The sequence below is a fragment of the Talpa europaea genome (assembly GCF_964194135.1).
Source record: "Talpa europaea genome assembly, chromosome: X".
Taxonomy (NCBI): domain Eukaryota; kingdom Metazoa; phylum Chordata; class Mammalia; order Eulipotyphla; family Talpidae; genus Talpa; species Talpa europaea.
This window is the reverse complement of record NC_140081.1, coordinates 92,577,583-92,599,938: the sequence shown is the minus strand read 5'-3', so window position 1 is coordinate 92,599,938 and position 22,356 is coordinate 92,577,583. Positions and strand designations below refer to the sequence as shown.

General features: G+C 46.1%; 1 protein-coding gene across 5 annotated transcripts in view; it reads right to left on the bottom strand.

Annotated features, from left to right (window-relative positions):
- AFF2 (ALF transcription elongation factor 2) overlaps positions 1-22,356 on the bottom strand; it is a gene marked incomplete at both ends in the record, with an annotated part of 417,693 nt that overhangs the window by 265,291 nt on the left and 130,046 nt on the right. For 3 of the 5 annotated variants that reach the window (XM_084259154.1, XM_084259156.1, XM_084259157.1), the window contains 2 exons: positions 4,368-5,228; positions 14,397-14,517. In XM_084259154.1, coding sequence (XP_084115280.1) covers positions 4,368-5,228; positions 14,397-14,517 — 982 coding nt within the window. Of the gene's footprint in view, positions 1-4,367; positions 5,229-14,384; positions 14,518-22,356 lie in introns of all 5 variants that reach the window. The other 2 variants (XM_084259153.1, XM_084259155.1) reach the window with 1 other exon arrangement.

The following is a 22,356-nucleotide window of genomic DNA, read 5'->3' as shown; positions in this document are numbered from 1 at the left end:
TGGAAGAGGGAGGGCTCTCAAAGGGGTCCCCACTCACTCCCAGGGAGGTGGGAATTAGGCCAGGGATAGCCTCCTTTGACTAGATACAATTTTGTTTCCACAGGAATGGACCAAAAACTCAACTCAGGATCTGTATCAAGTGGACAGTGCTCAGTGACGTGGGCTGCGCACCGCAGCTGGAGGCCTTCTGGCCTTTGGGGAGCCTCTCCACGGCTTCTGTGTATGCTGCCTGGACACATCCAGCACACAATGGTAAGTTCCCACATTCCCTGCAGTTCTGGCCCAGGGACCTGAGCTTCCCATTATCTCATAATAAATAAAGCTAATTACACTCATACTATTCACCGCATAGGCTATAAAATAAAAGAGGCACGACGAGCAATAACTTTTCAGCTGGTTGACAAAGCTAGCCGCTGAAATAAGCTGAAGCCAAATCCCATCATTCACATCAGTTCCATTAAACTTTTCTAAGAGACTCCTGGTGTTGAGGCCTTAGGTCACCAGCAAGAGCAGCTTGTAAAGCAAACGATCCTTTACGCGGATGACGCTGCTGCACACGTTAGTGCTGTACCTGGGATGGAGACACATAATACCTGGCATTGATCCCGTCATTTGCATGCCATTATCTGCATTCCCGAAATACTAACCTTAACAAATTGCACCAAAATGCAAAGCTACGTAAGCCGGCAGATTTTTAGCCTAATGAAAATATAAACAAAAACATCTGTAATGAAATCATGTCTAAAACTACATTTATTAACAAATTCATTTCCTAATAAAACACCATCTGCGAGCAACCCTCAGTTTCCACTTGATATAAATAGGCTTTTTACTGTGTTCACATGCAGTTCCCAGAAAATTCTTTCTAAGCCCAACTGCAGAACACATCCGTCTTCTTTATTCGGGTCGCATAAAGTGTGAGTAACTTTTGTAACACGAAGTTTTTTAAACAAATTATTTGCTTCAAGAAAAAGCCGCAGTTGAAATGGTGACCTTTCTCAATAAAGTTGGCTAGACTTCTAGTATCCTTATGATTGATTTGGAAATTCTCAGAAGCGAGATGTCTCGTGACAGGATATAAGGTAAGTGGCCTCACTACAGAAGCCAGCAGAGACAAGTAAACGAACATGTGTCCATGCACGCCAACGTCACTTTTCCATAAAAGGTTATGATTTCTCGGCTCACAAATACAATGCTATCTGGGTGCTGTGTATCTTAGGATGCTGTTTTCAAGTCATTCAACCCCCTGACTCCTGGCAAACGCACTTCACTAACCCACAGTGTCAGCTTCCGGTCACCAGAGCTACTGAAAGATTTGGGACTACTCAGAGAAACCCCGAGATCACTCTATGGATATGCCTTGTTAGTAATAACTCAAAGTAATGCTTCCGTTCATCGAGGACTGCTACTTTGAGTAAGGACCCAGAACCCCAGGCCTGGAGCACTTGGCGCCAGGAACCAGGGCGGGATTCTAATGCTAAGTGCTTTTGAAAAGCGCATCAAGATTTAATAGGGTGAATTTCCAGACTTGTTGAGCGTTTTAGCCACATAAATTCCATTAGGTTCAAAGTCCCATAATGCTCCACCCTGTCTATATTTATGCCCACATTTTCATCGACACCCTTCTAAGCACTCTGTTGGGCTGTCTAACTTCTCATTTCCTTCCTCCTATTTTTGGGTTTTACATTACCCTCGGAGCCTGTACGGTCTTCTGACTTTAGGGCCCTAAGCCTCTCCCTGCCCCTCTCTCAAATCCTTCCCTAAGACCTATATTGTAAAATAAGTACGTTCCTCACTGATCGCTTATCGGGACTTGATCACACCTGACCCATTTTTCATACAAGGCTCTATGAGAGTCGGTCTGGACCGTCACCAAAGACTGCATGCGCCTCGCTGGCTGTTCCTTGGATACTCATCTCCAGAATTGATGGCGGCTCAGACTCTCTGCGAATGGCCCTCTCACTGGTGTACCAGGGCACTGAGCAAAAGCATGAAGTAGTTTCTGAATCTGAGTCAGCCATGCTGTGAATGTACAAGAGAGAGGATTCCACAGAGCAGATCTCACTGGCTGTGTGACCTGTCACTCCACTAATGAGGTATGGACACGGGCTGACAGCGCTCTTGATAGGCCAGTGCTATTTCCGGACTAGTCCCGACGGATGGCACTGCTGTATACAGGGGAAATGCAGCAGCTACCAGGGCAAGAGAAGGGACAAGAATGACATCCAGCCTCCTAGTCTAGCCCTCTTTCAAAGCAAGTTTCTTTTTGGTTTCCAAGTATTACAACCCTTTTTAACGCATCTAAAAAAAACGAGGACTAGGATTTCCCAGTGGTTGTGCAGCAGCGGAGTGGAATCAGACAAAGGCAGGCAGAGTACAATTAAAGAAATATAATTGAGGATGGGGTTTCTAGTAATAGTTTACCCTTGTTCATGTCATTTGATTCACATTATGACTTAGAGAATGTAATCAGGTAACCAGTTTGTAAGTTCATTCATTCAACATTTATTGAGTAGCTATTAGGTGCCAGGCATTGGCTGGGCTCTAGGGATACAGAGAGGAATGAGACAGTCCTTGCTCTCGCAGAGCTTACAGTCTAGCAGAGGAGACAGATACAGACACGAGAAGCTGCTCTACCATGAAAGCAGTGCCAGCCAAGCCCTCACCAGGTGTCCAAGGAGCCAGGGGAGGCAGTAGGCCACTAAGCTGATGGACTCAGGGAAACCTTTGCAGACAAAGTGACCAGTGAGTAGCCTTTACAGAGAAACAGGACTTGAGCAGGAAGACAAGGGAGGGTGGAGAAAGACATTCTAGAATGGCTGGGGTACAGCAGGAACAGAAGCAAGGAAGCATAACAGAGCATAGCATGGGGGGGGGGCACGGGCAACGCCATCTGGCTGTGATGCATCTGTGTAGGAAGCAGCGGTGAAGCGTGAGGTCAGAGAGAGAGCAGGAAATTTGAGAGTGAACAGCTTTGTATGCAGGACTAAGAAGCTGGGACTTTTCCTGGAAACAATGCAAAGACGCTGAACTTCCCAGAGCATAGTCACATCTGCGCATGAGATCAGCCTGCATGGGGGACAGCTGGGGACAGAGGAGGGACCCGAGGAGAAAGGAGGGAGTATCACAGCAGTTAGGGGCTGAGACACCCATGGGTGCACAGAAGGCACTGAGGGTGGAGAGGTGACAGACTGGAGAGCTACGTAGAAGCAAGCTTGACAAGACTTGATGAACAGAGACACAGAAAGCCAAGTCATCTCAGAAATGAAAAAATATTCAAAACACGCATTCAGCAAATACAATTGATAGTCCCAGTCCTCCCTTGCCTGGTGCTCCCAGCATCCTCTGCAACCACTGCATCTGCCGAGTATGAACAAAGGAAGAAGTCCAGAAGACGCATGTGAATGCTGCTCTAACTCAGACACCACTAACTTGGCACCTGCAGCGACAGAAACACTGTGATGCCTGGTGAGGATGCATTTCCACCTGCGTTCCTCCTCTGTGTGTCTTGGGTGACCAGTAACAGGCCTCCAATAAAGTGTTTGATGTGCAGAAGGTGGCCGCTTACACGGTGGTATCTGAGGGCCACCCCACATGAGTCCCCCACCCAGGGGCCAGAAGGCCTGGGATCCAGTCATTAGTGATTTATTCCTCTGGGGCGAGACTTGGGTCCCTCTGTATTTCTCTTTCCCAGGTCAGGATCCCCGATTAGCCATTGTACCCCCAGTGGAACTGTGGTTGAGTCCACTGCCTCTGCTCCGACAGAAGGGGCAGGCAGGGGAAGAGGGCTATGGCGGTGGCTGTGGAAGAAGGTGAAGCAGAAGACTGAGAGAGACAGAGAGACCATCAAGACCTGTCAGGGAATGGCCCTGCAAGCTAGAATCTAACAGCATGCCTTCAGCTTCCAGTTCCAGCAAAGCAGACCTGTACATTCTTGGACCTTAAGCCACGTCTGTGTTTTATGTTCCTGATACGTTATCGGCTAGTGAAGGCCTACGGCGACCTTCACGGACCTCGCGCTGTACACGACCGATTAAAGTGGCCAATGACATTCATTTGTACGGGAGAGAACCACAAACGCATCATCTGAAACCATTTATAACACCAACATTTCATTCACTCAGACCGACCTTGTCTTTTGTCATTCCAAATTATGGAGATTTAACAGTATGTGCAGAGTATTAATCAGTCAAGTCACAAGTGACAGCAGATCAAGACTCAGACTGTGACCTTGAAGAGTCTCATCTACGGCTCAAGAAGGCAAATAAGAACTGCTTGGGAATACCTGATTCCAGGCCTAGTGCAGTGAACTACAGAGAAAAAAAAAAAAAGAAATGAAACAGAACTTCAAAAAAAAAATTACTTACTTCACTTGTTTGCAGAATCGTGAACTTGGGCAGTTTAGTCTTTGAACTGGCTGCACTGGGTTTTCCATCCAAGAGTGATCCGAAAGACAGATTCCCAAAGCTGTTCTCAAATTCGATGGAAGGTTTCAGCGTCGGGGAGATGTCCGGTGCCTGGTCCTGACCGTCCATGGGTCTGACATAGGCCGTTGGCTTTTGCTGCCCCATGCTCGTTTTGCAGCATAGCCCCGGAGGGAAGTTCTGAACCGAAAGGCCACTGCTGGGAGCTAAGAGCGAGGAGGCCAGGAGGGGGGACCCGGGCGCGGGCACCGTAAATTCAGGTTCTTCCGGTGAGCTCGACTGAAAGATCTCTTTGAATGCATCCCCTCCACTGGGCTTGACATTACCCTCTCCCTTGGCAGATGGGTTTGGTTCTTCCACTGTGCCAACTTGAGGCTGTTCGGCCGGGTAGACGAAGAAGTCTTCCAGTCTGGCCTGGGGCTGGTCCTGCACGGACGTTTGCACCGTGTTCGGCTGCCCGCTGGCCTGGCTGGCTGGCGTGACGCTCGCGCTGTGGCTATCTCGTGGCCAGTCGGGTTTTGCTTTCCTGTTGCCGTGTATCAGAGTCGAGTTCAGTATCACGACTGAAGGCGGAGGCATTGGTGCCGGGGGGTGAGCGCCGTCCTGGTGAGGAGGGATCATTCGGTTCTTTTGTTCCGGAAAAAAACTTGATTCGCTTTTGTTGATGGGAGTCTGGGCCACGGAATTCTTTGGGATCCCCACGAGATGATTCTGATTAGAATGGTTAGTTAGCAAATCCTTCATTTCGTCATAGTTTCCCAGCGTGTTCTGGACTCGGTTGGCAAGTGCATCGCCTTTGTTTGTCTAAAATAACGAAAAGATGGGGGGTGGGAGGAGAGAGCATGAATAGGTTTGTGTTTCCTAATGGTAATGTTTTAACCAGCTGTCCGAAGCAGACTAGCATATAGGGCTCTTTACAATTCTCACGCTGCTATATTATTTCCTACTTTCCATGTGCTATGTAAGAAGAAATCAATGGCGCTATTGAAAGAGCCTCTTGGCGTGAGCTGTGTGATTAGCATCTGTTTACTGCCTTGGCCTGTCCTTAAACATGCTCACTGCGAGAAAGTTTGGAGTTATGTCACTTATGAATTTTATTAGCAAAATCACTTATTGGAGGTCAGACGAGCTGAACTGTTCCTTCCTACGTTGTGATTAACCACTTCGGCTTACTGATCATGGCAGTCATAATGGAACGTTTGACTTCTGTTTGTTCTTGACACAACGGCCCTTTGCACTCCATTATACCATGAAAAAGGCTTAGCCCATTGGATAAGGACGTCAGTTAAATTGTGCTATCACGACCGCATTCAGTGTCGAATAGGCATGGGATTAACCAACATCTAATTGAGCTAACGTATGACTAAAGCACATCTAATTCTTTTTAATCAAAGGACTGTATAAATTACTGGTGTCTGACTACATATTTGGGGGCAACTGTGTTTACATATTGATGACTCATACCCGCTGGCTGTGAAATGGTGCGATTGTTCATCCACAGTGACTCAAGTTCTCCTGTGTCATTTCAATGATTTCGAAAAATTTATTCAAGAATTGAAAGTGTTGCTTAACTAAATCAAAACAAAGTCAGATTCGCAAAGAAATGTTGGCCACTGAATCATTGTACGGACCATCCACGTACCGGCTATCCCACTCCCTATAGGATATACTAATCCTACTCAAATGGTTGTGATTGTTTTTAAAGTAACTCTGCTCCTGCGTGGGGTTCTGTAATACAGAAAGCACAGCTTTCATAACTAAATAATGGTAGATAGCTGTATACCTGGAAATGCCTGCTGAAAGCTCAGCTATTCATCTTCGAAAATGACTTTTTATTATCCTCTTGAACTGTCAAAGGTGTTATCAAAACAAGCTGCTGAACTCAGAAGGGCAGAGGATTTCTTTGTGGTCGGCTTGCACTCTCTTGGCCCAGGTGTTACAAGGAAAGAGGCTACTGGCAGCCAGAGAGCCATCTGGCAGCAGGGCCACTGGATAGGGCAGACACCCAACCTGTGGCACCTCCCTGTCCCAGGACTCATCCCATGTGCTCCATGCATAGGAGGGAGGACCACCTGGCGGGAGGTACACTCTCCACTACAGAGAGATGTCCGCACCTAAGCTCTCTCGCACAGCCTCTGTGCCGCCCGGTCTCCTGGCATACGTGGATAGTGTGCCTGTCTGTCCACGTCTGGCTTCTCAGCCTACACCTACACCGTGTGGCTGTGTGCTGTGCTCTGCATGTGAGGATGGGGGAGCGTACAGATGAACGGAGGGTGAAGTGCCAGAAATGGAGGAAATCTCCCAGGGAAAGAAAATGCAGAATGAGAAGATTGGACTTGGGAGAAAACCCTGGGGAACATCAATCTTTAAGAAGCTGGGAAAAAAAATAAAAGAGGAGTCAGCAGAGGACATCAGGAAGGAAGACTGAGAGGGAAAATCAGCTGGGGCCCTTGGCCTTGTTATTAGGATGATCGCCACTGCATCGGGTGTTCAACTCATATCACGTCTTAAATCATATCAGACATTTCCAAAGAAATGAGGGCAGTCAGAGAAATACGATTGCGAAGATTAGGGAGAAGTATGCTGAACATATGTGAAGAGGAAGCTGTGAGGGGCAGGAGGTTTTAGAACTCAAATATAAATACACGTCAATTTTACTTGTCTTATTCCACAGGCCATCTTATACTGCGTCTCAGGCAGCCTGGGTGCTAAAGTAGTGATTAAACAATTAACATTTCATATAATCCTCACCTGAATCATCACTCCTTTTTCAGAAGTACATTTGAAAGGCATATTTAATAGAGAGAGATGGGTAGAAATCACTTCTATTCCTTGAGAGTCCCTAGGTTTGTCAATTTTAATGGCAGAAATTACTTTCCAGCTAGGACAAGAATAAACTCTTTGTATATAGCAGTCTCCTTCAGCGGAGCTGCACAATGAACCACTTGGGTGGCAGCCAAAACCAGCCTCTCTATTCAATCCCTAAATTCAAAACAAAGAGATTTCATTGTGTAAAGGCCCAGTACGAATTTGATGCAAGCTTTAAATACTGGCAGGGCTGTTCTGGTCCCCGAAACAGTTTACCCCTTGGGTTAGATGATTGACTAATGGGAACTAATACCTGGCTATTTTCCAGATTCTGACCCAATAAGGGAAAACAACATTTCATTTCCCCATTTTAAATGCCTTCATTTTACACTGTCCCCTTTATGAATTAGGACACACTTTTTATCAGACAAAGAGAATTCTATAACTTCTGAGTTTTTCCTTTTTTGCCTTGGCTACCAGGAAGCACAAATTTCAATCTATTGAACTCTCAAGGAAAGTCTGTCGAACTTCCACTAAACAGAGATCTACACAATTATAACATTGCCCTGGGCTGTCATAGAGCCCACCACAATATCTCCAAGCCCTGAGAAGCCCTTCATTCTCCAAGCCAATATCATTAGGGCCCTGGAATCTCATGGACTATTTGTTTGCAAGAAACTAGTCACATTCTGGTTTATTTCACGAATAAATAAAAGGGACATTTTCATCTTGTACCCAGTGGAAAGAACCTTGGTTAAGTTTTAATGTCTCTTCATTTACACTTACTGTTCTAACGATCTGGGTTTCTAATGCATGCTTAGAATTTTTATTTCCATCTCTAGGTGGTAAAATATGCTTGCAATTAGGAGAACGTCTAAACTGATCAGTGTCTTAGACTGCCCCTACATGAATAAAGTTAGACGAAAACTGAAAGTTCTCTGAATAAGTCTAGGAAATCAGCCTCCTACTACGTAGAGTAGGGTATACAACAGTTGTGGTTTCTTTTCCTGTATAAAAATATGAACTCTTAAAGGCTATCCCGAAGATATAGCACCATGTCTGGTGCATATTAGTAACTCAACAATGTGTTACTGAACTGATCAGCATCAAATAATAATCCATACCCGAATTATTTCAAAATAAAGACTATGTGATGCCTTGGAATAAAAGGCACTTACATAGAAAAGTAAGAAGTCAAGCTAACTTGGTTACTGTGCTTGAACACTAAACTGAAATTTGAGCTTTTTGGTAGTTAACACAAAAAGGAAAAGCGCACAGATTTCAGAATTCTCTTGGATAGAAGGAAGCCCATACTAATTCAATAAAAGAAATGGCTGCCTGATTCTGTACAATATGAGAAGGAATTCCTCTCATTGGTTCATCTACATGAACCCTCAAACAAGAAAACAAAGATTTTTTTTCAGCACCCATTTTACAGAAGATGCAAAGATGTTGTTCACGTGACTTTCATGATGAGTAAAAAGCAAAAGTCTAACTCGGGGAAGGACGTGTCTGCACGTGCAGTTAGGGCACGAGGCTGCTAGCTGCAGGTGTGTGGCTTACTGATTCAAGAAGGACTGGAGCGGGGGCTCCCTGGTGGCGCAGGTGGTTGAACACAGTGCTGTGAGGCTGTCTGCGGCCTCTGCGGCACGAGTTCAATTCCTGGCCAGCTGGGGAGCAACCCACATGGTGCAGCAGACCTCTCTTGTTTCGCCCGCTGCTCCCCTCTGCAGTGCATTTTGGTACATATGCCTGCTCTGCTCCCTGCTCTCTCTGGTGAATCTTCTCACCCCCCCCCCCCCCCCGCGATTCTGGCCTGTTCTTAAAAAAAAAAAAAAAGAAAAACAAAAGAGAAAAATGAAAGATTGGGGGGTGAAGCTGTAATAACCTGGAGGAACGGAGGGCCAGCATCCCCCTTAGACTAGCTTCCTCACAGAGCAGCAGTCTCAGAGGGACTCGTGACCGAAACTGCATAGCAGACAGTTCAAGGTTGAGTTCACTGGCGACACTTTCTGAGTTGCTGATTGAAGGAAGATCCATATACTTTGCATAACAGACGTGCCGTGGCTATAAGTAGGAACTACCATGGTCATTCTTGAGACAGACGCTGGTAAATTCAAAACACGCATGAGGTAGTGTTGGGCACGGAGGACACAGAGACACAGCCTCAGGAAGCCACCATTCAACAAGCTGAGATAAACAACATGCAGTTCAGGTCACCAGACGGCCAGAGTAAACTCTCCCCCCACCCTCACCCCCCATCGGTGGTGGGAGCTGTCAACCACTTTTTCAAGTTCTCAAGATGTAGACATGAGTTCCACAGGATGGAAAACCCAACGGGACTGAAATATATTTATAGACACCGACACAGTGTGCTCTCATTATACACCACAGCAACTTCTGGTTCACACTAAATGTTCTTTTTCACCCTCCAGAGTCTTAGTAATCCTATTAAGGAGAAAGGTATTCCTGGCAGTCTTGATGGAACATGATAAACATGGCAAAAATGAAATTAGCCATTTCAATCAATTATAGGCTTCTTTCAATTTGGCCAATTCTTTACTTCCCATTCTAGATAATTGGTTGATTCCTTAAAGGTAACCCCTGCAGCCGTTATTTTCTAAGTAATCACAATTTCTCCATCATCAAGGAAATGCATTTTCCAAGTATTTTCAGGCATAAATTACATGTCTGGTTTGTGGCTCATGACTAACAGCACTCCTTCATTTAAGCTTTTTGCCTCTCATTACTTCTGCAAATAGAGTTGCCTCAGTTTGCTTCTGGTGCTTTCTACAAATCAGTCGTACAATTTCATGGCAGGACTAATGTGCTCGGAGGCTACCGTACCACACTATTTCTTTTGAATAAAAGTAGTGAAATAAGTTTTGAGCTTCGATAGTTTTTTTTTTTCATTGTGGCTAATGCATGTGATTTAGTAATTCTTTATTCCTCCCTAATTTTACCATTTTTACAGGTCATCTCTGTGAGCTGTGAGTGGTTCTTTCTTTCTATGGCCTAATTATAATAATGATAAGTCCCTAATTTGTATAGCACTTGAAAGATTGAAAAGCAAGGTTTCCTGGGTCCTTTCCCTTGACCCTTATGACAGGCAGGTGAATCAGCAGAACAGCTCTGGCCAGGGTCTGGCCTCCACCACCCACCCCCACCCTCACCCCCACCCACCCCATGACCCGGGTCACCAACTGCATCTCCACCTTGGTGCCCTGGTTCTTGTTGATCCAGGAGCAGTAAAAAAGGTCTGTTGTCGTTACTATTCATTTTATGATCGGGGACTGTTAGTAGAATCAGGTATTATCCAATTCAGAGAGGAGGCAACTACAGGTCAGAGAAATGAAGTTTCCTCCCCCGAAGTCAAACAGAAGGTATGCCCTCGGGTCTCCGACTCCCTGTGTGACTCCTTGTCACCAGCTTCCTGTGAAGACACGGACTCACCCCGGGACTAGGGCTAGGCTCACCACCTCCAACAATATGAGGCTGCAGAGAAGGCACCTCACCTCTCTGAGCCCCCAGATCCTCACGGGGAACGGAGGGGAAACACACACTCTTCCCTTTGGAAGGACTAAGCGAACACATCCGTGAAGCCCTCGCACAGTGCCTGGCACCAAAGAGGCACCGGGTGCAAACCAGTCTTTCATCACTCCCAATCTTTCCACACCAGCAGGACATGTCAAACAGTTTCCCACATTTGGAAATGCTCTTGAAACTATAAACTCAGATTTGAAAGTTATAAGCTACAAAAGCAGCCCCACAGAGAAGTTCCCCATCAAAAACCAAATATGGGTACGGTCAACATTCTTGCCATTCCAGAGTGGTGGAGGTGAGGCCAGGAAGGGAATCAATCAAGAACACGAGAGATGAGAGCTCTCCATTTCTTCCTTAGGCCAAGAAAGGGCAGTAGGCATAGGGACTGGTGTTCACTGGCCAATACAAGAACCACCAACATTAGTGGATGAGTTACCAAGCCATGTTCTAGGCCTTAGGGTGGCAGAAAGTCCTGTTTCACCACCAGGAACTTTGATGCTGAATTCGCTAAGCATTCCCTCCATAGCGCTGCAGAAGAGGTGCGGTATGTCCTCGCCTCCACCAGTGGCCCGTGAGCAAGATCTAAAACTCCCACTGCCACTAGCAAGTCCAGATACTTCAAGGATGCCCACACCACTGCAGGCCGGGGAAGCCTTTGGAGGAGCAGTTCTCTTATCATATCATAGGAGAAAGTGACCTCCCAGGGGACCCTGAACATGGACACAGCTCAAGATGACAGTCGACCATCAAAGCAAAGGTGAATGAAAGAGAATTCCTACTAGGTCAGCAACTGCTAGCATTCTTTCTTTCCTTCATGGTCTTGACTCAAGAACAAAGGCTTCTGCCCATCAAGAAGCACAGATGCAATAGCTACGAACCACACAACAGGCCTGGCCCCACAGTCAACTCCATGTTCCTGTCTGCGTCTCTCCCTGGCACACCCCTGCCATATGAAGATGGATCGGTAGCTTTTGAAAACTTCTGCTGGTGTGGATAACAGGTATTTTAACCACCTCTTCAAAAATACTGTGTTTATATCGAAAATTAAATATGCACGTACCTAGAAGTCCTGTTAACAAGAAATGATATTTACCTTAAAGATGCAAGACCATTAATTCTTAGGACTTAAAATTATAAAGGGGAAATAAACCCTCATAATAGTGTTGAGTTTGGGGCGGATGTTGAATTTTAAGAACACATCCTTTGAGTAATGGTCATTTTTCTACCCCATCCAATGATAACTTTCTTCTGGTTGCTCTTCCTTCTCAAGAAGGAAAGATCTACCATCCTGTGGCCTCTCTTCCGTTTTCTAGAAAAAATTGGAGACCACACTTTCTTGCCCTGGACATTTTCCTGCCACTCTCCTGATTTGTTCTCCTGAAATTCCGTTCCCACCTGCCCCCGCTGTCTGAACAATCTTCACGTGCTCTTGACTTTGACTCTTCTCCTCTGCTCTGGGGCCCTGCTCCACTCATCACCACCTCTCCCTCCCATTTCTTCATATTCCCCTTCTCCAGACATCAGTTCATTTCTATCAATCACTCAACTAACTTTCCAAAAAAAAAAGGTGCCTTCCATGCCCATGTCTCCCCTCACATTCTAACATATCTTCCGTCCTTCCTCCCTCCATCCAAAACCTCTGTGCAAGATCAAGTCCACCTTCCTGCCCCTCTTGCCTTATTCCACTACTTCCAATTTACTGTCCAACCCTGGCAGGAATCAAAATAAAATGGCTCTCCCTAAGACAACTCATCCCTCAACGCCCAATCCAGCAGCCGCTTTCCAGTCCTGACCTCTCTGGCAAATTGCTCTGCATCAAGCTCTTTGTTTCCTGGATTCTACTAAGTGATTCTCCCTAGTTCTCTTCCTACCTCTCTGCCCACCCTTTCCTTTAGTTCCCTTTCCTGGCCTCTGCTCTGGAGTTTATTTGGAGCTACTGCACAGCTTCTCTGTCCTTCTTACTAAGCAATCTAATCAGACCCCACATTCCTCTCACGGCCTCCACTGCCAGCTGCAAGACAGCTCCTTCCTCCCTCTCTTCGCCACTCCCAGAAGCTCCGGCTGCAGGGCTCCGATGCTTCTTGACACCCAGTGGCAGCTCAACCCCCAAATGCTCAAAATGGATTTAGTGTTTTCTCTACAGGCACCAGCCCTGTTGTCCTGCCGGACACGCTGCCAGTGATGCCATCATCATCCCGAGAGAGAAAGCTGGGCCCCTTCACTCCCATCCCACCCCTCGCTCCATCCCATCAGACACCCAGCCCCGTCACCTCAATGTCCTTGCCCTTCCTGTAGCCTGTCGTGAACTCCCCCGAGCCAACGTAAAATGACTTCTCCTCAGGCTCAGAATGTTGTCCAAAACAGCTAGGGGTGAAGCTCAGCTGCCTGGCTCCCCGGCAGTTCTTACGCAGTCACACCCTCCCGGGTCAGGAAGCGCTCTGCCCCGGATGAGGGGTTCCTCCAAGTTAAGGTCTGTGTCTCACTCCCTTTTGTACACTAGCACATAGTGGGCCTTCAAGAAATGCTTATTAAACTAATCATCTCTCTACATACCTTCAAAGGTAGCATATAAGGCAAATCCACTGAGATAGGGGGAAAATTTGAAGACTGCAATATGGTGGGCAGATTGAAAACCAGCAGTCTTTTTTTGTCAGACTCATCAAACTTGGAGGGCACCTGAGTGTCTTAATCAAAAGCTGCCTACTCATTCTGAACAAGGCAGCAAAGGAGTATTTTGGCCTATGCTATCCTCATGAAGAATTTTCCTGTTCACGAAGCTTCTGTCCCCTCATGCTGCTCTCCTAAAATCACAGCTCTTGAAAATCTCATCATTTGTCACTTGACCTTTTACATTGTTTTTGTTTCATTACAGAAAATTATGTGGCTACTAAATTTCAATAAAAACCAACCAGTTCCTCAATTCAACAAGATTCATCCCTCAACCCCCACCCCGAAAAGAACATTGAGAGGCAGTCATTGTGAAGTCAGGAATGGAAGACAGAGCAATCTGATCGTTACTGGAGCGACACGCTAGCCTGAATGCCACCAGAAAATCAACCCAGCTACACCAGCCCCTCCAGCTGAGGCAATCTCCTAGCCCATGATTATTCACCACCAGGAAAAAATGATTGGCTTCCCCCCTTGTCCAAGAGCAGTGATTTTCAAAGAACACTCAAACCACTGCACAGCTAACATGGCAAAGAGAAGCAGTGTCCTTGCCGTGGATGGCACTGATTGGAAGAGGAACAGACATACCCGTTGGCATTCTGATGAAGTCCTCAGGGGTGCTGTGCTCATACTCCCAGGGGAGCAAAGCATCAGGGGCACTGCCTGCTTGCCAGAGGGTGCCTGGTGCATTAAAGAGCTCCGTCCAATAGACAGCCTCACAGTCCCTCTCAAATCTTACTGAGCTCCTCCAACAGGATGGACTTTGTCTCTGAAGACTTTCTCAGAAACCTGCCATTGCCCCAAAGACAGTGCATGTATATATTTCATTTGTAAAACATATTCTCTTGGAAATGATTTAGGTGTTTTAAAAATAGATTAACTGTTGATTAGTGTGTTCAAAATGTAACAAGCAACCATTTCTCAGAAAGATAAATTACATACATATTCAGCTACCTTGTAGGGCTCCCCAAAAAGATCAAAGCCTGAAGAAAAGAGATCGTCTTCTTGCTGGACTTCTTGATTCCTCCGCTCCCATTCCCTTTTTTTAAGTGCGCTACGGTCTTGTTCGTAGTGACTGATGAGAAAAGAAATAGACAAAAGGAGGAAAAGATTAGTCATGTAAATCATTCACATCTCCCTTGTTATTAAGAAAAAAACCTACAAGTCAATCTACCCAAGCGGTACAACTTAGGGAGCAAAGAATTCTTTCTTCAACTGGGCTGAAGCTCCCAGTCAGTGATCAGAATACAGCAGAAAAAAACAGACACTGACTTATTAGAGACCATACGCCATTGGCAGAATCATCTTCCCTTGTTGTGCAATCCCTGCAGGTAACTACAGACTCCCCAAACGTCAGTCCACTCTGCAGAAAGGTACTGATTCAAGCTGTGTTGTGGCCTATTGCTCAGGGCTCAGCTGTCACAAAGTCCCAAGGGAAGGGAATTATCAAAGTGGAATTCTGTCCTGATCCCCGAGCCAGAATTAGCCTATTTTACTGACGTCACTAGAGATTTAAGTGCATTTATGGAAGTCTCCCCAAAATGAGACCACACCATCATTCATTGTCTTTGTGTTGTAGGTGGGGGTGGTTTGCCCTTCCTGTGATGTGTGCCATAGGTAGCTGGAAGCCTCTCTGGAAATCTTTCACAGAGAAAAGCAAGAAACTACTAACAAGGAAAGGAGATGTCGAAAGTCTTGAATGTCCTTCACAAAAATGTTTTATAAGCGCCATGCAGCTGTGGGACTCTTCCAGATGCTTCCCGACAACATCTAATATATACTTAAGGTGTGTGGACTTTATAGAATGCTTCCTTTTTGAATAATTATTTTGTTCATCCTGCAGGAGGGTGCATATTAAACTATAATCTGTAAGCCTCAGAGTAGTGCAAATTATTTTGTTTGTTGGGTTTTGTCATCATGCTTCTGATTGTAATCTTCCCCAGAGTAAGTCCACATACGCAGGGCAAATTTAAATTGCATACATGCACGTAAGATGCCTAGCAGGTGCAGTATAAATGTTGTTTCCTTCCCCGTGTTAATACTGCCATGTTAAGACTTAATTAGATAATCGACATGCAAATGAACGTAATAGCTAAAGGAATTACAAGAGATGTACTGATAGAAGAATATAGTCCACAGGTTTGGAATATATCCCAAGCCCTAACGCCTATCATCTGTAGCCTAGCTTTCTCACGAGCATCCTTGTTTTAATTTACAAAGTGAGAGCTCAGAGCATGGAAACCCTGTGGCAGCTTAGCCAGACAGTGATATACATGGAGTGTCAGATGTCACCTCACTTAGCCATCTACCTTTCTCCACCGGAATCCTTGAACTGGCAAACTCAAAGTGACTTTGCTAACCTTACCTTCTGGAAAAACAACACTTCATTTCTCCATTTTAAAATCGTGGCAACATGTATTGGATGTTCAAAGGAACATTATGCTTCCAGAGGACAAACAATGCAGCTACGTCACAGCTGCTGAGTCATGGTAAGCACACCCAGCACATTGTCACTATCTGGGAAGAACAAAGAACCTCAAGTTCTACCCAAAGCCTAGTCAGCACATCTGGGCTCAGCCAACTTGGGAGAGGTGCCAAGTCCAGATACCGGAAGCCAGCCTGGGTGGTTTGTGCCGCCTTGGATGCTACCAGTGTCCGTCACCACCATCCCCAGGCTGGGATCAGAACCCGGGCAGTGGGGTGTGGGGGGGCTATCCATGTGCAGGGGGCTGACGTAGAATGAAGCAGACACAGGAACATCTCAGTCCATAAAGGTGGAGCAGGCAGGTCTGCTCAGCAGTGCGCGCTGGTGTGTGTGATCCAAGTCCATCATCAACTTGTCACAATGTTAGAAAGATGCTGTGAGGGGTGGAGGAACCGGTGAAAGCAACAGTTTATTGGTGGGGGGGGGGCAAAGGAGCAGGACACTTAATCTCTCTGCCTTCCACAGGAGACGGTTTTCCACACAGAAACAGGAGCCACAGTCTCAGGCTTCTAGAAGGCGAGTGAGATGTCAGGCTTGCAGCCACTGAGCACCAGATAGCCCACAATGACAGGCACACAGATCACCTTGAATTTCCGCTTGAAGAGAGCTGCAATACCTTAGTCTGCGCCTTGCAAATTACCTTTCTTCTCCTCAGAGACAAAGAACATAACGAAAACCCTAAAGGAAGGAAAGGAGAAGAAAAGGAAGCGGCTGGAGCTTGCATGACGAGCCTGGGGCGTCCCAGCTTTCCACATGGGGTGGGTCTGCGAGGAGGCTCTGCCCGCCTTTTGCACCCCTTCATTAGCTAGCAGATTCCAGACGCATGTTCGCAGAGCAGACTGAGGTGCCTGCCGCACACTCTAACACCCATAACAAAGAGCAGTTCATTCCCATCTCTCTGGCGAGACTGACTTAAATCTCCGCCGAGTTCCTCTGCTCTTGGAAGGCAAGCAAAGATCTCTAAGTTTGTCCTTTTTTGCTCAGGGAGGCGCTGTATTGAAAGCTTCACAGGGCAAGGTATAATAAGGAAAGAACGGCGCGGTGATGAGGCTTTCATCATGTAGAATGTCACTGATTTCTGACTGAAACCAAAATTACTAATTTGAAGCACCAGCTAATTAAAACCACAGCTATGTATTTAGCCTCTTGTTATACCTACTGCGGCTGATAATGATGAGGACCTCTTTATCTACTCAACTGAAGTTCCTACGATGCAGGCAGGGTGGGCTTGAACCTGTGAGCGCAACACACGTCTGAAGCCTGGTGTCTGCCCCCTGATGACGTGATGAGCTGTGACACTCCTGGGCTTGTTTGCTAAAGGAAAGAACACTCCGTGACCCACAAAGAGATGTCAAGCCAGACTTCGAAATGAATCAGCTGTATTATCGAACCGAGCAATTCAAGCTCATTCACATGGATGAGGACAGGGCACAGGCCCTCCCAGCAGGAAAACCCTCTTTCTATTGGGAAGCTCTGCCAGAAAGCTCGTCTGAAGGACTCTGCTCTCAGCAAGTCAGGCCATCTTTCCAACCTTTTCTTCTTCTTCCTGACAGAATGAAGCGTGCCCCATTATGATCATATAAAAGCCACTGAACACTCAAAACCAAGCTGCTTTTTGGTTAGTCAGAGGCCTCTGGGTTCTCGCTCTGCAGCCTACCCTTTTTGGAATCCTTGTTTCACTGTCACCTGCATTAGCTGAGGGGAGAGGACAGAACGACGAGCAAGTTCCATTTGACTATTCTGTTACTCCAATGCCAGCTTGTAGGGGCTGCAAGGGGCACAGCGCAGGGAAAGCCTGATCCTTCACTTACCCTTCACAGCCGCAGTGGGCAGAAGCTTCTCTCTACAAGGGGGCTTTTAGACGAGCTCGGATTTCTGCCACCCGTTTCCCTGGCCGCCGCCGACAGAAAAAGTCCTTTGGAAAGCAAGGCCCCTCTGTGCCGGGAGAGGTGCCCAGGCCCACGTCAGGTTGGCAAAGGACGATGTGGACTTGCGTCTCTTCCCTCTTCTAGTTCAGCTCTGATCTTCTCGTCTTCTCCATTCAGCTCCTCTCCTCTGCTAGACCTTAAGCCTCGGCTTGTGTAATTTTCATTTCCATCATCAGAAGCTTTAGGGTAGTGAGTTAAAAATCAGGCTTTTTATACCTTCCTGCCACTAACCTGTATGGCTGCGGTCTTGCACACCCCGGTGAGTATGGAGCATGGGCGTGTGCATGTGTAAGTGCGCACACCTGGGCCTAGACGGGAGCGAGGAAAGGGCGGCATCACACTGCGCATGGCTAAAGATGCCAGGGCTTGAGAGACAGAGGAAGGACCTGCTTTGCAGAAAAGACTGCCTCTAGAATGATAAGCCGCCCTTCTCCAGGGAGAATGGGGCGGGTCATCCCTCTGATTGTGGCATCGGCCTTGACCTTCATGTGCGTCATCCTTGTCATTGCTGAACTGCTTTCCTGGAGGCTGCGAGAACCGATGGTGAACCCACCCAGCTTGGGATGGTTGCACAACAGAAGCCAAGCAGACGCATGCATGGGACAGTAAAACCGAGGGCACGTGTACATTTGCTGAGTTCCAGAACATTCAATGAGTCAGTCTTCATTAGCTCCCAGCGGCAGCAGACTGGGGCTGACAATGCAGGCTAGTCCTTCAGAACAGAGACTGCTTGAGCCTCAGGAGACCTTAGCAATCATCTAGTTCTGGCCCCTTCATTCCACAGATGATGAGATCAAGCTCAGAAAAGCCGTAGGCTTCTGGGCAGGTTTGTGACAGAAAAGGGAGGCAGGAACACAGGAACTCCTGGGTTTTCTTACAAACAGCCCAGGACTTTTCCCATCTGCCCCTCCCCCCACGTTCCCATCGCACTCAAGGGTGAATATCCATGTCTTTTGCTCACCGTTGGTCAGCTTTCCTTAGGATTGCATCTTATTAGAAATTGCCAGTAGTGAAAAATGTTAGGAATTTAATTTGGATTTGTGTATAAAAAAACCATGAGTTTCCTTGCACCAAAATATACAAACCCTAAAGGGATTGTAAAAATTAACTACATCCGTGGGGAGAAGCTGAGAGAGGGAGAGTAAAAACCAGTTTAAGTCCATTTGGTTTGTATAATTCATGAAGTTTAATAATCATTGTTTGCCTAATTTGGTTCTTTTACAAATCTAGTTGGGGGAAAAGTAACAAAGCGCTGATATTTTAAAATGACAAGTTTATTTAAAAATACTGCTAACTAATATAGGATTTACTGCAGTAATGACGTGCAGGAAGGTAAATAATTCAGTCTTACTTGTTTTCCATTCCAACTGGCACTAAAACACCTTTATTTTGGCTAATATTTTTGTAAAACCATAAAAAATATATGTTTAATTCACCCAAGGGACAAACATAAGCGATAATTCATTCCTCGCGGTTCTCCTGAATGAATTTCTGCCTTTTATAAAATGTACAGCGTTTTGTGCTTCCTGCATGTTGCAGAGCTCCAGGTGGCACGAGTTTTCGATGTCCAGCCCCGTTTTGAATTTGACATTGACGTAATCTCCACGTACGTTCTATGTGTTAAGAAAATCTCTGCTATTCGATGCCTTAAAAAATCAACCCCAAGTTATGTACTTATTCTAGCTGCTAACATCCATGAGTACTTCAATGGAAAGTGCTACATTCAAAACGGTTTATAAAAAGCTAAAAACAGACCTTAACTATGTCACTCAGGGAAGACACGCGAGAACGGTGGATCTGGAGATAAGAATGGGACCTTCAGAAAGAGTTTCTAGCATCAGTAGAAGTTCTTAGCCGTCTTTAGATTCATTGCAAGTCCTCCCTACAACCACTCTTCAAATGGACTCTCTCCCTACAGAAACTGGCTTTCATTAGGAATGAAGATCAAGATGGAAGCGAACAGAGAGGAAACACACCTGACATTTACTTGAGACATCTGCCAGCTGCCCACCTAGCCATGCCAGTGTCTTGAGGTCTTAGGTCAATGGGCCAGGGCTTATTTTCTGAGTTCCCTTACAACTGTGCTTCCTAAACGTGTACACCGACATGCCCAGAAGTCCTGCAGGGGGCAGGCTTCATGTTCCCCTGACGGGGCACGTCCAGGGTGCTCCATTATCTTCACGTCTGAAAGCAGAAGCGAAGGTTCAGGTCATCCCAGAACCTTCTCAAATCACCCTCCAGTGGGATCAGGCAGACATTCCAAGAACCACTCTTCTCTTGTTTCTGGCTCACCTGCTCCCCTTCTCACCTGCACCCCCCCTTTTTATTATAACAGTTTCAACATGACAGACTTCACATGCCATTGCAGTCACCCTTTTAAAGTTTACAATCCAGTAGTTTTCAGTACTTTCACAGTTTTGTAATGATCAGAATGATGTAATTTTGGGATATTTTCAGCACCTCCCAAAAGACCCTGTACCCCTTAGCAATCACCCTGCCCCAATCCTGCCATCCTGCCCAGCCCTAAGTAACGGCTAACCTGTCCCTGAACGAATGCACTTATTCTGGATATTTCCTACATGTGGGATACACAGTTTGTCCCTATCTGCCTAATGCCTTTCATTCAGCATCACGTCTGCAAGAGCGTCTCTCCTCGGAGCCAAATAACATCCCACTGAACAGATATTCCTGGTCCTCTGTCACATCACGCTCATTAAGGGGGTTCAATCTGATGATTTCAAACGACTTAACTGGGCTTCTGTTTCCCATTAGACTGTCTACTCCTTAAGGGGAAGGTCTGTCGCTTCTAAGTCAGAGCATGCAAATCCTCCTGTACATAAATAAGCAGTGTCAAATACATATATTGCAAGGAAAACACTTTGAAATGTGTTCAGCTTCGGCTTAGGACAAAATTGTTCTGACTAGCCTACCAACTCCCCAAAGGATGTTGTAATACCTCTAACAAATACCGACTGCTGAAGCTGCAAAGATGATTAAATACATCTAGGAATGGGGAAACCTGGGTAAAACCAAACCTGCGCCAACAAGTTTTGCTGTTTCTAAAGAAGTCTGTGGTGTGTCCAGATTCAGAAGGGCTGGAACTCTAATCATTTCACTTGAAGTTGATTATTAATAAATCATTTTACCTTTGTAAGCTTCCACTTCCTTATTTGTGAAAGGACAGGAACGATCTTTCCCTTCTGCATGCAATCAGTGTAAAGGTCAAATATGACAGGGAATGAGGAATGTTTCTGCTGACAACTATGGCCTCCCACACGAAAGGGGTGAGGTCAGTGGCACACCGTTCAAGCTTTACCTTCATCAAGCAAAGCTTTACTGCACATTAACTCACTGGCTCCTCAGCAATACCTGGAAAATTAGTAAAACTCCTAATCTCTTTTTTTTTAATAATATTTATTTATGCATATAAGAACTGGGGTGCAGGCTAGAGGTGTGGGGGTGAGAGGATTCACCAGAAACACAGTAGGGAGCAGAACAGGCAGATCTACTGAAATCCACTGCTGAGGGGAGCAGTGGGCGAGTCAGGAGAGGTCTGCCTCACCATGTGGGTCAGCTCCCTGGCCGGGGATCAAACTCGTGCTGCAGTCACTGCAGATAGCGTCATAGTGTTGCATCTTAACCCCCTGTGCCACTAGGGAGGCCAAAAATTCCTAATCTCTTTCCAAACCTCTGAGATGCTGCTACAAGGCCTAAGTATGCCAATGACAATTTATATGTAGCTTTCACAAGTTCTCTTTCTCCCACAAATAGCAAAATTTCACTATTGCTGAGGTCTACAGTCTTTCTAGTAAGAGGAAAGTACATTTCATCAGATAGCTTCTTAAAATGCTTTTCTATACACCCAAAATTGATCTTGGCAATCAAGGTACCAAGGTGGTCCATATGTTTCATTCACAAATTAATCTTGACATGAGGTTTAAGATAATACGTTTTCAATTTAAAACATTTCTAAATATTACCAATCATCTCTTGTGTGGTTCTCAATTTTGGCCATGCATGGGTTTCACCCAGGGAAGACTTTATAAATCCCCATGCCCAAGCCACTCCCCAGACCAGCTGCCTCTGATGTTCTGGGTATGGGTCCCAAACAACCAACGAAATATACAACTTCTGATCTTGGCACATACAAGATCATTCATATAGAAACTTCTTTAACGGACCCATTTGCGTGTGCCCAAATGTGACAGACCGAACATGAAGGTAAGTCAAGAATCAGGCCCTCTAGGGGACAGATGTATTCTATTATACAGAAATCTATATGGCGAATATTGTCAGTGGCTCCGCCTTCGCGGCCACAGGCAGTTATCAAGGGAGGAGTCCTGTCAAGCAGAAGAGTGACCGCAGCACCTTGCAACTCCTTGCGACCCTGGCTCCACGCCAGGCAGCAGAGCACGGTCAGCACAATCGTACTTCATCCTACAAAACACCAATGAGGTACTAGTATCCTCATTCTGCAGACGAGGAGAGTGAGACTGAACAA